At 37.5% G+C, this 15,228-nt stretch overlaps 1 protein-coding gene across 1 annotated transcript in view; it reads left to right on the top strand.

Moving 5' to 3' along the window:
• LOC106884259 (uncharacterized) overlaps positions 1 to 15,228 on the top strand; it is a 23,722-nt gene that overhangs the window by 350 nt on the left and 8,144 nt on the right. Inside the window, exons 2-3 of the mRNA XM_014935540.2 lie at positions 5,062 to 14,259; positions 14,787 to 14,868. Coding sequence (XP_014791026.2) covers positions 5,062 to 14,259; positions 14,787 to 14,868 — 9,280 coding nt within the window. The remainder of the gene's footprint in view (positions 1 to 5,061; positions 14,260 to 14,786; positions 14,869 to 15,228) is intronic.

The following is a 15,228-nucleotide window of genomic DNA, read 5'->3' as shown; positions in this document are numbered from 1 at the left end:
ACACACACACACACACACACACACACACACACACACACACATACAATCAAACAGACTCCAAAAAGACTGGTGTTGGCATTCGTCAGCGGCGAGTCTTGTATTATTTAGTAAAATTGATTTCAAAAAAAGAATACGGTAAACTTGCTGATGTGAGGGTGGAAAATACAACGTTTCGGACATAGTCTTTCTTCAGGGAAAAGTTGGCAGGAGAGAAATTAATGAGAATCAACTAAGGTGGTTTTTCATCAGGCCTTTGATGTCAGTAACTACTAATTTTACGTCACACTTTATAAGGAAGACGTACATGATACTATGAATACAATAGAATGAAGTGTCAGATACAAACTGTCGATATCTTTTCCCATGATGTGCCAGTTTGGCTGTGTAACATTGCAAGCAAGCAAGATTGAACTTCACTTTTATTAGTATACAGATGTATACTATTTTATTAAGGCTGGAAAAATCTTCACAAACTGTTGCTGAGAGTTTCACGTAACCTGAACGGTTACGTGAAACTCTGATACTCAGTTGTGATAATGAAGACATTTTTTTATAAATATATAAGCGTTTATGAATGCCTGTGGTACTAACGATCCATGGTTATGTTCTTAGAATAAATAATGAGAAATATTTTCTACATAAAATATAAAAATTTGCAAGTTACATGATCTGTATACTCAGACATTAACAAACCATTTGTACATATTCTCTCAGCCACATATATACGTGCAGAGTTGCTCAAATGTCAGTTTGTTTGTCGAATATAATTTTCTTCAGAAAAACTGTTTGTTATAGAATTTGTTCATTTAACGTACCATTCGTATATTCTCTCTTGTACGCGTGCGTAGTTTAATGGTGGTTCGTTGATCAAATTTCAGCTCTCTAAGTGAAAAGGTTCCCAGTGAGTCATACGTCTGCGCAGTCTGCTCCTGGTTTATTATTCAGCTCCCTAAGTGAATGAGCTCCTAGTTACTTTTACGCGCACGGAGTTTTCTCGTGGTTCGTTGATCAAATTTCAGCTCGTTACGCGAGTTTTTCTTCCCAAAAAACTGTTTTCAATTTATTCGTTTAAAGAAATTTGTTTGTATAAGAGTAACCCATTGTATTCTGCAATATTCCAACGTCCCAATGGATTACAAAATGCATCATTATCAGTTAGTTACAGAAACATTAAGTTTTCGATCTCTACTATTCTTGCTTCGACAGAACGTAAACTAAAATTGGATCTGATACTCTTCCCGGTTTCGCTTTCGTCTTCGGCATTAAATATTAACACAAAAAAACATATATATTATTTTTTAAAATTATTTTTTAATGCTTTTTCTTTTGTACAGAGGGATAATTTTAGCAAAACTTCATTGTTTTGCTAAAATTCTCCTTTATCTGTTGCAACAAGTCCATTCTCGGACAACTCAACAGTTAATCTGCTTAACGTTTTCCTTGAAGCAATCTAATTCATCGGATATTTTTTCCTAAACCTTTTATTCATGTTAATCCTCGGCCATATTGTTTTCTTTTCATCTTATTTGAAAAAAAAAGAGAACAAATGAGCAAAAGATGGCGGCGCAATTTTCATTTCTTTGTTTTTATTTGTCTTTTTCTTTTCTTTTCCTTATTTATATATTTATTGCATGTCGCTGGCAGCGGAAATGAAATTCATATGTTCATACCTCGATAGGAGATCGAACCAGATACACGCAGTGGTAATTCATCAGACATTTAACTCTCGATTTGCTGGATCTAATGACCCAGCCATAAAGAGGTTTTGTGCTATTGGGGTTGTTAAAGCTTTACTTAGCGTTATTCCCATTGTGTGCACTGAGCAAATTAAGTAGTAGTCCCTCAAATCACACCGTCTTATATAAGCAAACGACGCATTAGATAACGAATTCCTAGATACACTTAAAAGGGCCAAATGGTCACGGTTTACATACCTTTGATCACGTTTGCTCATGTAAGGTTGATCTATGGCCAATCAACAACATGTAAATAAAATTCGTTTATTGGGAACATATGCAATTAAACACACATATACTCACAGAGTTGAAACGCTGTTTGATTTTTCTTTTCAGCGTTGAATGTGTGTGTGTGTGTGTGTGTGTGTGTGTGTGTGTGTGTGTGTGTGTGTGTGTGTGTGTGTGTGTGTGTGTGTGTGTGTGTGTGTGTGTGACGTACTTGATGACATAAAAGATGTACTGGCATATTAAATGCACTCCGAGCTCAAGAAACGCATATCTAGGTAAAAGAAGTTTTATGCATCAAAGCTTTTAATGTTGCTCTACCTTTGCATATAGAACTCGGGGTAATTTCTGAGACGTTTTTTTCGGAAAAAATAAACTGAGTCTTATAACGACCTCAAATGCGATGGGTTTCGTGAGACGAAGCAGAAGAAACGTTTGTACGAGTTTGCAAGAATTGAATGAACAGAAGCAGCAGGTTGAGTCAAACGCTTTTTCCTATTTCAAGCCTTAAAAGATCAAACAAATGATATATGAAAATGCATCCCTTCATATTCTATTGTCTGTTGCCATTGTTTTGTCAGGAGCTCAAATCCACGCTTATGCCATTTGGTTGGTTTAGTGGAAAAAAATTCCCTGGACCCGTTTTCAACCTCATCCACATTGCTGAACTTCCGCCCGGGCAGGAAATAAGCTATGGTTCGGAAAGGGTGTTAATCTGGTGGTCCAAGGTCCGGACTGTAGGCAGAGTGAGGCAGAACTTCCAACCTCTCATGTTCCCCGAGTTTGTGCTTGGTCACATTGTCAGTGTGTGCTGAGGCATTGTCATGTAGGCATTCAAACTGCCGTGTACTCGCTACAGTCGTTGGGCATAAAGATTAGCGTTCTTAGCATGACCATCTGGGACAAACTCAAAGTGCAACACCCCCCTCGAAATTCCGTCAAACACAGAACAGGACCTTCTGTTCAAGCTGGCCTTGTTTGACAAACCTTGCAAAGCATTCTATACGATGTACTAAGCATTCTGTCAATTTGCAGACGATGACTTACATCACCAACAGTAAAGGAAAGAAAAACACAAAACTATCCATTTCCCAAATCCCTCGGTGTTTGCTCTGTGCTATTTTTCCAAGAGATTCCATGGAAACCGGGTAACTGGTCTTATGAGTCCGAAGACTCGAGACAATAATGTCCAAGGGACTTTCTTTTGCTTTCTTTCCAAAACTTTCCTCAACACTATAAACATGGTCAATGGCGTGAAATAACTTCAACACAGAATCGATTTTTCAAAATGGCCTCAGCTCACCGAAATTTTATAGTTTATCAAATTCTTTTCTTACTCAGGCCTGTGGCCGCTAACATTTGAAGGTTGCGATCCTGGCAATTTAGTGGCTTTTTTTCTGTAAGAATTTCGTACCCTTTGAAGCAGAGGCCATCGACGACTTTTCTCAATTCTGGGCTGCCTTTTCTACTTCTCTCCAGTCGGATCCATATTTTTTTGGCTCTCCCTCCATTGAGAAAGACTGGTTTTATAAACTAATAATATGGCCATCTGTGTGTCATACACAATGTGAACACAGCGAAAAGCAAATTTATTTTAGTATTCGTCCTGAGGTGATACCTCTTATGGACGTACAATGTTCAAAAATACAATATATATATCAGAAGACCAAAATCGTCCAAGCAGTGGCTGATGGGAATACTGAATGCAGCATTTGTACCCAGTTGGACATTGTTAGTGGTGTGTACCCACAGCCAATCGCATAGTAAAACGAAATCTCTCGCCACCGATATAAGAAAACAGTTAATGAACAATCACTGATGTTGCAAAGAACCGCCTAGCTGAATAAAAATTCGTTATATGCAACAGAAGCAATAATAGATTAAAATGATCATCTATGTTTAACATTTAATGTAAAATACATGATGTTTCCTACGTATATTGTGTGTTTTAAACGCAGCTCATCCGTAAGAGATATTACCTCCCGACGAATAACGCAGTTCTCAGTTCAAATGCTATCAAAGTCGACTTTGGCCATTCTAATCCAGTTCTGCATATAACGGACTAATAATATGCTTCATGTAGCGCCGTGTGGCTTAGTGGCTAGGGTTTTGCTCGTGATCGTAAGAGTGTGGTTTCGATACCTGGATGGGGTGATGTGTTGTGTTCTTGGGCAAAACACTTCATTTCACATTGCTTTACTCTGCTCAGCTGTAAAGAAGTACCACCTTAGTGATGAGGGATGGTGTAGCTTTACTCTCCCTTTCTTTGTTATGCCGTTCCTATGTTCCGCTGGATCAAGACTGAGAGAACCGAGATACAACACAAGCATACAAAATAATCAACGAAAACGAGGTACAAGCTATTGGGACAGACTCACTTGCGAGCGCCAGTTAAACTTTGCAGGTGCAGTATGGTCGAATGGTTAAGAAGTCCACTTCGCAAACCCGAGGTCGACGGTTCGATCCCACTGCGTAATATCTTGAGTAAATGCATTTTTCTATAACCTTGAATCGGCCCATATCTTGTGAGTAAAATTGGGTAGACGGAAACTGTAATGAAGCCTGTCAGAAGGATTCTACTGTATATCACGTTGATTTTGCCTCAGATTTCTATCCATGGCATTGTGAATTTTCCCTAAAGTAAAGTAGTTGGTCATTTAGAAGCATTGACCATTTAAAGTTGTCAGTTTCTCCCCCCCCCTCCCCCGGCGTAAACAGGGAAATGATATAAAAATGAGCGCGTTCTTTGTAGAGTTGTTAAGGCGATGAGCTGGCAGAATCGGTAGAGCACCAGACATAATTCTTAGCGGCATTTCTTCCAGCTCTTTACGTTCTCAGTTCAATTTCTACCGAGGTCGACTTTGCCTTTCATCCTTTCGGGTTCGATGAAATAAGTATCTGTCGAGCATTGGGTCGTTGCAATCGACCGTCCCTCCCCTCAAATTTGATGGCCTTGTGCCAAAATTAGAAAGAATTAGAGTTGTTGTTATTGTTGTTGATGCAATTGTAAAATGTTGTGAAAATTTAGTTTTGATGTTGTTCTTAATTTCTCGTTTAAATTACTTTTTCCTTTCTTTTTAATGACCCTTACCAATAAAAGCAAACAAAGAAGTCGTTAGCAACACGTCCGGCAGCGGTCAGGGGTCAGACCAGAAGGCAATCAACGGCAACACTGCAACGGTTGTTGATAACACTCATAATGCTTCTGCTGCAGCAGTACCTGTTGCGACTCCTCTTGTTGTTGTAACACCTGAACGAAACGAAGCAACTCCAAAGACTAATGTCGATTACAGTCTCAAGGTGGAAAATAATGCCAACGATGAGTTGAAGGAATCCAAGTCCACAGCTTTATCAATGGCCAATTTCAAACATACTGACCTGGCTGAATTGCTAAAGAACCCGGTCCTTACACCTTCATATCAAGTGACAAGATTGCAGTTGCTGCAATCACACCTGGAAGCGGCATGCAGAAAAAGAAACAGTTCTTTTGCTAACGGCGATTTGAAATCAGGAGCAAGAGTGATTGCTAGTCCAAGTGTCTTCAAAGCCGATGCCAATTCGATGATAACTCTGAAGAACATCAATTCCTACTTGGAAATCGAGGATACGAAAGAGATCGATGCTGGCACTAATGGCTTATTACAGAACCAACAACTTCAGTCACATCTGATGCAGATGAACTTCGATGTGAATATTGATTCAAATATTAGCGAATCCAGTGACAGACTGCAGTACTGTGGTGTTATAATGCCGAGTACATCACAAGAAAGACTAAATGTTATTGGTCCGAATCCGACTTCGATCCTCAATCATTTCAGTGCAGAATCGGAGAAATTGTGTGAGATAGGTGGGTATCCACAAGGCAAGTTCGATATCTACAAAGTTCGATCTGTGAAACTGGAACAAACACTTTATAAAGAGACGTTATCAGTGAAAAACGACACGAAATCAAGCGAAAGCATAAACGAAGATGCTGAGAATTTGAGTGAGGAAAATAGCGTTGCTAATAAAGAGGTGCCTGCGAAAAAAATCGATAAAGATTCCGAGGTTGTGAGGAAAGAAGTGATTCCAGAACTAACGAACGGTTGTTCGGAAAGCAATTTGGATAAGTCGAGGTCGATTAACAAATTAGGTGTAGGATTAAAAATGTTGTTGTCTCGGTGGAGCAACAAAGTTATTTTAAAACTGGAAAATAATGCTTCTGGTGCAAACAAACGTTCTGGGAAAAGTTTTGTTAGAAAACAAAACGATATAGTAGCTGGAATTCCTCGTGGATCGATCGATGATCAAGGAAAAAACACAAACCAAAATTCACCAAAATATAACAGCGATGTTGTAACTAGCGAAACATTAAAAGAAAACAGCGAACAAGTTCAAACTAATATCGCAGATGTTTCAAAAGAGAAAAATGAAGATGACGCGTCAGCGGAGATAATGAATAATGATGAAAATTCACATAAAAACAGCGAAAATGTACAACAAAGAGAAAGCGATATCCTTTTCAATGAAGCTACAATACTAAATGGTGATGGTAAGCCAGTTATTGTGGGGAATCCATCACAAAACAATTCTAATGACTGTTTAGCAATGTCCTCTCCAATTACAATGAAGAGCACATCAAAAACAAAACGAAACGAAACAAAATACATAGAAAAGCTCCCAAAAGAAATTAATTGCATTAACGATCCTGAAAATGACAGTAAAACATGCATGGACGAAGAAGAGCTTACAAACACCGAAGGGGGTAAATTATCCGGTGAAAATACAAAGAAATGTGTTACTTATGTTTTTATAAAAGCCAATCCCGACTTGCAGCTCGATGACAGAACCAAGTGTCTGTCTGAGCAAAATAGAGTTCCTGTAATATGCCAGAAAAATTCACATCCGAAATATCACGTGGTCAGTTCAGAACATCCAAATTTTATAAAATACTCGAATGGAAACAGTGAGTCTTCCATGGAAATAATGTCAAGCAAAGATACTGCGAAAATAAAGGATAGTTTTCCTTGTGTTGAACAAGTATCACAAGAACAACACCAGCAACAAACGCCTGAATCGTTTGATAAAACGGCTATTTCAGTTAAGTTCCCAATCGGTGATGAGTTATTTATACCAAAAATGTTGCCTTGTAGTCCGAGTGTAGACTTAGTTCGAAATCCCTATCAAACAAACAGCATCCAAAAGAGTTCAAAGGTTCCAGCTGTGACGTTACAGGCAAGTGATGCCGATAACACTCTTGAGATTAAAGAAAAGATTTCTCTTAACGTGGAAGGAAACAATTTGTTGTTGCTTCCAAAATGTTTTTCTAAATCGTGCGATATCATCTCAAACAGTAACAAACTTTCGTTAGAAAACGGCGAACCTAAATATGATTGTGGTGTTAACATTGAGCTTTTGAACGGTAATAATTCCAACACGAATATTAACCAAAAGACAACTGGATGTGCTACAGGGCCAGTTTCGAAAATCGATAGCTTTGCTATAAGAAAAGAATCCTTTGCTGGATTCGATCAAGAAATGCTTCCGTTAGGATCAGAAATAATTCAAACAAATAGTTCTTTAAAATGTCCATTGATAAGCAAAAAGGAAAATATTCTCGACATTACAAAAGAAAACGATACAGGTTCGTTACCCAGTAGTTCTACCCCTGGGACAATTAACATTCTCATTAACAGAAATTCTGAACAAAATCTAACCAAAAGACTACCTGAAAATTTGAGTAGTAAATATGAAATGATTACAACGTCCCAGGATATTCTCAATGATGGTCTTACAACTAATGACAAAAGCATTCGTTCTGACTTGCCAGAATCTGACGAAACTGCATGCTTCGCTGACAAAGACGCGAGAAACGAAACGGATTCTAGCGGAGATCCATGCAAGACTAAAAAAATCAATGTTCCCATTTTCGCATTTGAAAAGACCAAACTGAGGGATATTATTTCTCTCTTGGGTTGTAAGCTGATAGAAACATCAAATTCTTCAAAATGCCAATTTTCGAATAATTCGAAGGCCAGCCTGGAAAATAATAATGAAATAAAAGAAGGAACGATTAACCCATATGCTTGTAAACTAGAAAATCGAGCAGAATGCAAACCAGGATACATCGTTAGTATTTCGCCAGAAGACAAGTTGAAGAATTTGACCGATAATAACGGGTCGTTAGTACAAACAGAGAAAGAGGAAGTTTTCAAAGATGGAACTGTGTCTTCAAATTTCGAAACCAGTGATGCAACAGCAAAAGACGGCAGTAAGGTACTTCAACTAGAAAATGCAGACGATGCTTTAAAACCAATGACAAAAGAAACCGTATCGAAAAAAGATACCTCAGCTACAAAAGTCTTTGATGAAAGTTACACGTTGAAGAAAGCGGGGGTTTTGTTTGCATTAACCGATATGATTGGAAGTGGAACTAATCGTTTAGCATTCTCTGACGTAGTGGATGCTGAGACAAGTCGTACAAGTTCCTCGGATGTTTCAAATGATGCAATAAGCAGAGACAACGGTCACATAAGTACGTCTGGTTCGAATTTGGATAAAAATTATAAATCTATATCTAACGACGGCAACGGAGATAAAAACTGTGGCGATTTATCTGCGAAATATGCACAGAAAACCCAGACAAAAATTAGTGTAGAAGAAAATGAAGAAACCAATGTTGCTACTTCGGTAAAACGACAAAATAGCACCAATTCTTTCGGTTTTATTGACGATCGAAGTTCAAACGTCAAGAATAATGAGTCGAACGAGCGACTTGCGAGGAATAAACGCTCAGAGGAATTTACTTTCGAGATACCACGATTTGCATATTTCTCAATTGAAGAAATGGACAACAAGCTAATAGAAACAGACAAAAGTAAGTCTTTACCGAAGATGACAAATTATAGAATTTCCCTTCAAAAGGAACTGTTATCCCCTTCCTCTGGTCCTATTGGTGAAAGTGGATTCCGAGAGGAGAATTCGAATACTTCCCTGCGAATCGAAGGTAAATTAACCGGTCAGGAACGCTGTTCGATCACGAAGAGAGTTTGCGGTTTTATTAGCGGTAAATACGGTATGAACGGAAATGGAGACGGTGGCCATCGTAGAAGAGATATCAGAGTCCAGTTTGACGAAGAAGAGGTGAATATATACAGCGAACGAGCAGACGGCATTACAAGTTATATACGACCAAATCAAATGAATGATGTGGTTTTAACTGAAAACTTAACCTCTTCAGATTTGCCAGAGAAGATTAAAGCTTCCTTTTGTACCACGGAAACCGATTCAGCTAGCGGCGTCATTTCGTTAAATAGTTCGCAAAACCTATCAGCAGAACAGTTGAAAGACGCTGTTGTTATAGATAATGATTTAATTGCTGCTTCGGTCGTTGACAAAATAACTTGTAACCAGAACAATTTTGGTGTCGACAATTTTTTCTATGATCCCCTAGCGTACATTATTGAAAGTATGCCGTATTCTTTAGTCGATGGTTGTATTGGAGAAGAAGAGATTTTTTGTAAAGAAAGCAAAATAAAGGGGGACATGGAATCAATTGGTGAGGAACCAATCAAAACATTTCCCGAGAAAAACACAATGCAAACTGTAACCAGTAAGATAATAGTTAAAGATACCAGCAACCTTTTGGAAGAAGAAGCAGCGAGAAAAGATCGTGAAGAATCTCAACTTACTTTGAACACAGGGCAAAATGAAAGTTCAAAAGAGAAGGAGTTTAGTTATTTTGAACCTGAAAGTAATGATGGCGGAAAAGAAAAGACTAGCGTTGTGGAGTTACCAAACAGTCTGCCAACAAAATTAAAGATTAACCCGACAGACGTTGCTCTGTATAACTCGGTCGAGTCATCAAATGTAGACAAAAATATAGTTTTTGATATATCTGACAATACTGTATCAAATAGCGATTCATTAAATAGTATTACTGTATCAAACGGCACCATCTCGAGCGGAGATGTCGCATCACGTGATACCTTCGTAAATAACGTCCAATCAGACGATAGTAACTCAAGTGTCGCCTCTAGCAGCGTCGTATCGAACGATATTAGGACGAATAATAACATTTCACGTGTTTGCTCTTCAATTAATGCCGTATCGAACGGTAATGCAGGAAAATGTGTCGCCTCAGACATTGATGTGCCAACAGTTCCGTTAACAAATGCAGCCGCCTTATCAAGTAATATCGCATCGAACAAGTATGTGATGAAATATGAGGAAGGTTCTGCAAATAACACAAAGTGTTCAGCCATCGCAGACAATGACGTCACCACATTTCCAGTCGGTGATACGAGGAATATTTCTACAGAAGTTGCATGTAGGACAAAAGATATTAATTTTTCATTATCAAACACCAAAACAGCGAAGTCTAGACAAAATTCCATTACCATTTCACTGGATGATGTTGCAACCACACACCACTGTCGTGATCGTGAAGGAAACGAAGATATTGCGTACATACAAGAAAATTTAGCAAGATATATCATGGAAAATGTTGCAAACATCAGCTATCCGAAACCTAGTGATTTGATAGGGATTGGTTATAATTTCGTTAACACTAACAACGATCCAATAGAAAAAGCGTTTAGAAGCCATTGTACAGAAATGTATAAAAATACGAAAGCAACGAGTACGTCGCCCGAAATGTTAGATAGTGCCAGGAACTCTTCCAAAGTTACGCCATTCCACAAAACCGTAGAAAATTGCTTGGATTTGGTTAAAATGGACATTACAAATGTCTCTAAAACAAGAATTGGTGTAAAAGACTATGTAACATGTCTTGCAATAAACGTCGGTGATAACACATGTTATATTCAGAAAAATACAATACAACAAGCGCAACTGAAAATGGCAAACAATACGACTGAGAAGCTGTTGGTGAACATCTCTGACTTTATTAAAGAACAAAACGATGACAATGACACTCGTAATGCGTCTATCAACGACCAAGATCAAAACAGCCTCTGTTTTAAGACAGTTTCGGAGGGGAAACCATTACAAGAATTCCCTGAGACTATTTCAGAGAAGATTTTTGAACAAAAAGAAAGATTAGTTGCCGTCGTGACAGCGAAAAAGGCTGAAAAAATTTATGAAATATCAGAACAAAATACGATCGAACTAGGACAAAATGTAAATGGTAAACTTAAAGTTTATAAGAAGAATCATTCAAATGGCATTGAAGAAATGCTGAAAATTTCTAGCGAAGAAAAAGTGCAAGAAGCATCGAATTCTGGAGTTGTATCAGAAAGGAATTGTCCAACTGAATCTCCTGGCAACAATACTCAGAACTCAACTGTTATGCAGACTTCTAATGGGAATGAAGAAGAAACTGAAGAAATCAATAATCCTTCAATACAGGGGTTGAATTGCCAGTTCGATACTAATCAAAATGAAAAAGTTTCAGAAACAAAGCAAGCAAAAGTTATTTCTGATTCAAAGACCAAAATTACAATCGAATCTGTATTGATTGACACCAATCGATCTCTTCCAAATGGAAACCGAAACGTGTGTGATTCGAACACCAAATCGCAAGCGTTGCATGATGCAGTTAATGGTATACCATCAAACATAGTTACCATCCAGTCTACAGAGAACGCAGATGTAAATCCGCCAAATATTACAAGACAGTTTACCGTTGATGAAAATACAAAAGGGGAGCCGTTTGCTGTCGCTAAAGATGAGGTAAAACATAACACAAACGAAACAGCAACAGGCAGAAACATCGAAGGAGATTCTGCTTCTTGTAACACTCTTCGTATTAACGTTTCGAACCCAGAGAAACAAAACAGCGAAATTACATCAGGAAATGTCCAAAATGATTTTGGAAATATCTTAAAGACAATTACAAGAAAAACATCCACTCAGGCCGATGATTCTGTTCCGTTGGATGAATGTGTAACAGAAAAACCGGATATTGTGGAGCACATTTGGGTGAATACAGTACAAAACCGAGCAGATGGCGCTGATAGCAGTAATGGAATCTCAAATATTTGCGATACTAAAAAATCAACTATTATATCAGTTCACAGAAATGTTTCTACTTCCGGTCATGAAAACACTTCAATGAAAGAAGTCGTGGAAAAGAAGGAAATATTACAAATATCCCATAACGAGGCGAATAGCTCTAAATTTAATTTCGATAAAGAAATTTTGGATCAAATTATTGAAACGAACACATTCCCCATGCTGTCAGAGAACAGCTTCGCCTATAGTTTCAGTTCTATTCTAAACCCTTTGGGAACTATAGTTATAAACTCTTCGAATTCTACATCAGGGAATAGTAGTCCGGAGTTAAATAAAGACACAGCTGTTCCAACAAAATGTGAAGAAGCAAAGGAAATACCAGATGAGCAAACAAACGAAAAGCAGTCGGAATATATGACCAGTGTAACTAAAACAAATGGACAACAACGGCAACAACCAAATCAACAACAATCAAAAACTGTCTCTGGTGGGAAATTACCAAACATTTTTGAACGTAAAAAAAGTTTCAGTCAATCTACAAAATATACGTCTTGTAGTCCGTTTCAAGAAAATAACCCTGAAAATAAAAAGACTGCAGCAACAGATCACATTAAGAATGAAACAAGGAATTACTTTGCTAAACCTTATGAACAAACTGACAGAAAACCTATAATGGTTGCAGCACCCTGTAAGAATATATCGAATGACAGGGCCACATTACCTCTGAAATCTCCCAGATCTACAACAAATAACAATGAAAACTCTCAAACACTAGGGCAGACGACCAAAGTTCGTAGCAAAGTATTTCAAAGTAGTGATGCTAGTCATTCAAAATATGGTAAAAATAATTTACAAGTTAGAAAGAATCCGAGCGATGTAGAAAACGCTACGAAACTGGATAAACCGAGAAGCAATATTCCAAACCGTAAGACGGCAACCGACGGGGAGATGGAGAAACTCGCCATTTCAAACACGTCGAATAACATCGCAAACACATATGCGATATCAGATAAAAACAAGTGTAGCATCGCCTTTTCTAAGCCAATCGATACAATTCAGACATCGATCAGCAATAAACAATTAAGTACCAAAGATTGTCATATTAAAAATGCGAAATGTAGGAATTGTGTGAAAAGTAATTCATCCTTTTTACCAAAAATCGGTTCAAGTGTATCAGAATCAGAAATGAAAAAACGAAGGAATATTTCCGATAACGACTCTAAAATGCCTGAAAGTCACACACGAAATGGTAAAGCGAAATTCAAATCGAAGAATATGCCGTCAATAGCTACAGTGTCGACGAAATCATCAATAAACCAAAAGTATGTTGTTCCCAGCTGTAAAACGAATCCAAATGATAAAACTATGACAGCGAACCAAAACGTTGAGACTCAAATCGAAATGGCCAGACAAAGAAATATGTCGGTTGTTGATCCTATCGATGAAGGATTGGCAACAGAAATTGAAACATGTATTAACAGAAACACTTGTTTGAAGGTTGATGACGAAACAAATTCCCTTTCATGTACGGCTATGAAAGACGCTGAAGTGTATTATCATGGTTTACCGTCGTTATACAAGAGCGATAAATTACCAAACCTCGTAGGTTCTTCATTCCAAGAACTCACTCCCAGCTCACCATTATCACCGAAAAATAACTCCAAGAATGCTACTGATAGCAAATCATCTTCGAAAGACTTTACTGATTCACATGGTACAGATTCTTCGAAGGGACCTTTATCAACTCAGTTAAACAGCCTGTCGCCAACAAATACCTTCACTCCGGCACATATGCATCCGCATAAAAGCAGTAAAGCGAAACATTTTAATGGTTCCAAACTAAACACTTTTAATCAAAATAATTGCAGGAACAACAAGTGCAATTGTATACGCAACCGATATCTAACTTCACTGAATAAAGATTTGGTCGTCAATAAGAAAAGAACCTCTACTGGAATGTCGTCTGCTAAAAAAAAGAAAACAAACGCAGTCGATTCGAGCAACCATCTGCTTTTTCGTAAAGGAAAAGAACATGTTTTCGTTAATAATATGAAAACAATTTCACAAAGAAGCATAAAAAAGCAACAGACTGACTCGGAAAATGATAATTTGTTGAAAGAGAAACTGCTGAAAACTTTGGTCAGGTCCAACGATTCGGCGGGGTCTACGTCGGATAATGAAGATAATATTGGAGAATACCATAGAAAATGTTTTCTGAGGAAAAAAGTGAAAATTAAAAAAACCTGTTTGACGAAAGAAACAAAATCTGAAATGTTTATCTTAAAGCTTCGTAAACAACCCAAGAATCCTTCGTCTAAATCAAAATCAAAGTCTTTTGGTAAAGGTAAAACTGTCATTTATAGCATGCCACACTGCGCCAGCACATTGCAAGATTGGATGGTAGAGCACACTAGAGAAAAAAAAAAAAAAAAGCACAGTAGTGTCTGATAGAGCACGATACCGTAGTGTTTCATAGAGCATGATTAAGCACAAAGTTATTTGGTAGATTTACAACGGATTTACAATCATTTGCAGTAGAGCATGATATGGTGTAGTAGTTAGTCTCTGGTAGACTGTGATGTAACATGAGTTAATGTGTATATATTCATTTAACGCCATGAGCCAAACAATTGCCGTCAATTATAATTTGCACTCGTAACGAAGACAAAAGATTTATTTGTTTAATAATTAATTTTGGTTAAAACACATCAACAGAAACATCTTTAGAAACTTGGTTTTGAGACGACATAAGTCGTCTGGAAAGTTCGTCAAAGGTTAACACTTAATTCTAATTTTATATATATATATATTAACATCGATTTCTTTGTGTTATGAAGAACACGCCTGTTTTTATCGAACTTCTTTTAACAGTCAACCCAAGATATTTCCAAGAGTTCAAAGAACTGGAAAAAATCCTTCAAGAAACAGCGTCGAAGATTTCCAAACCGCCACAGTAAGTCATAAATCGTTTTATCGTTTCGTTTTCGTTTGCATTGCTTTGTTTTAGCGGATCGGAAATGGTTGAGCACCGAACTGAATAAATGTCTTTTGGTGCTTAGCTACGTCCCTTTTGGATTTCTTTTCAAATCCCATCGAAGTTAACTCATATCTTTTCAACACGCTGCAACTGATACAATCAAATATCTGTTAATTTTGCAGTCCTTATTGTTGTTATCTTTGGACGAATACAGCAGTAAATTTGCTTTTCAAAGATGTATTTACATTATGATGGCTATTTTCTCTTGTACTACTGATATGTGTGTATGTGTGTGTATAGTTATGTGTATATATATATATATATATATATATATAT

The sequence above is a fragment of the Octopus bimaculoides genome, chromosome 4 (assembly GCF_001194135.2).
Source record: "Octopus bimaculoides isolate UCB-OBI-ISO-001 chromosome 4, ASM119413v2, whole genome shotgun sequence".
Lineage (NCBI taxonomy): Eukaryota > Metazoa > Mollusca > Cephalopoda > Octopoda > Octopodidae > Octopus > Octopus bimaculoides.
This window is presented reverse-complemented; position numbering and strand designations above follow the sequence as displayed.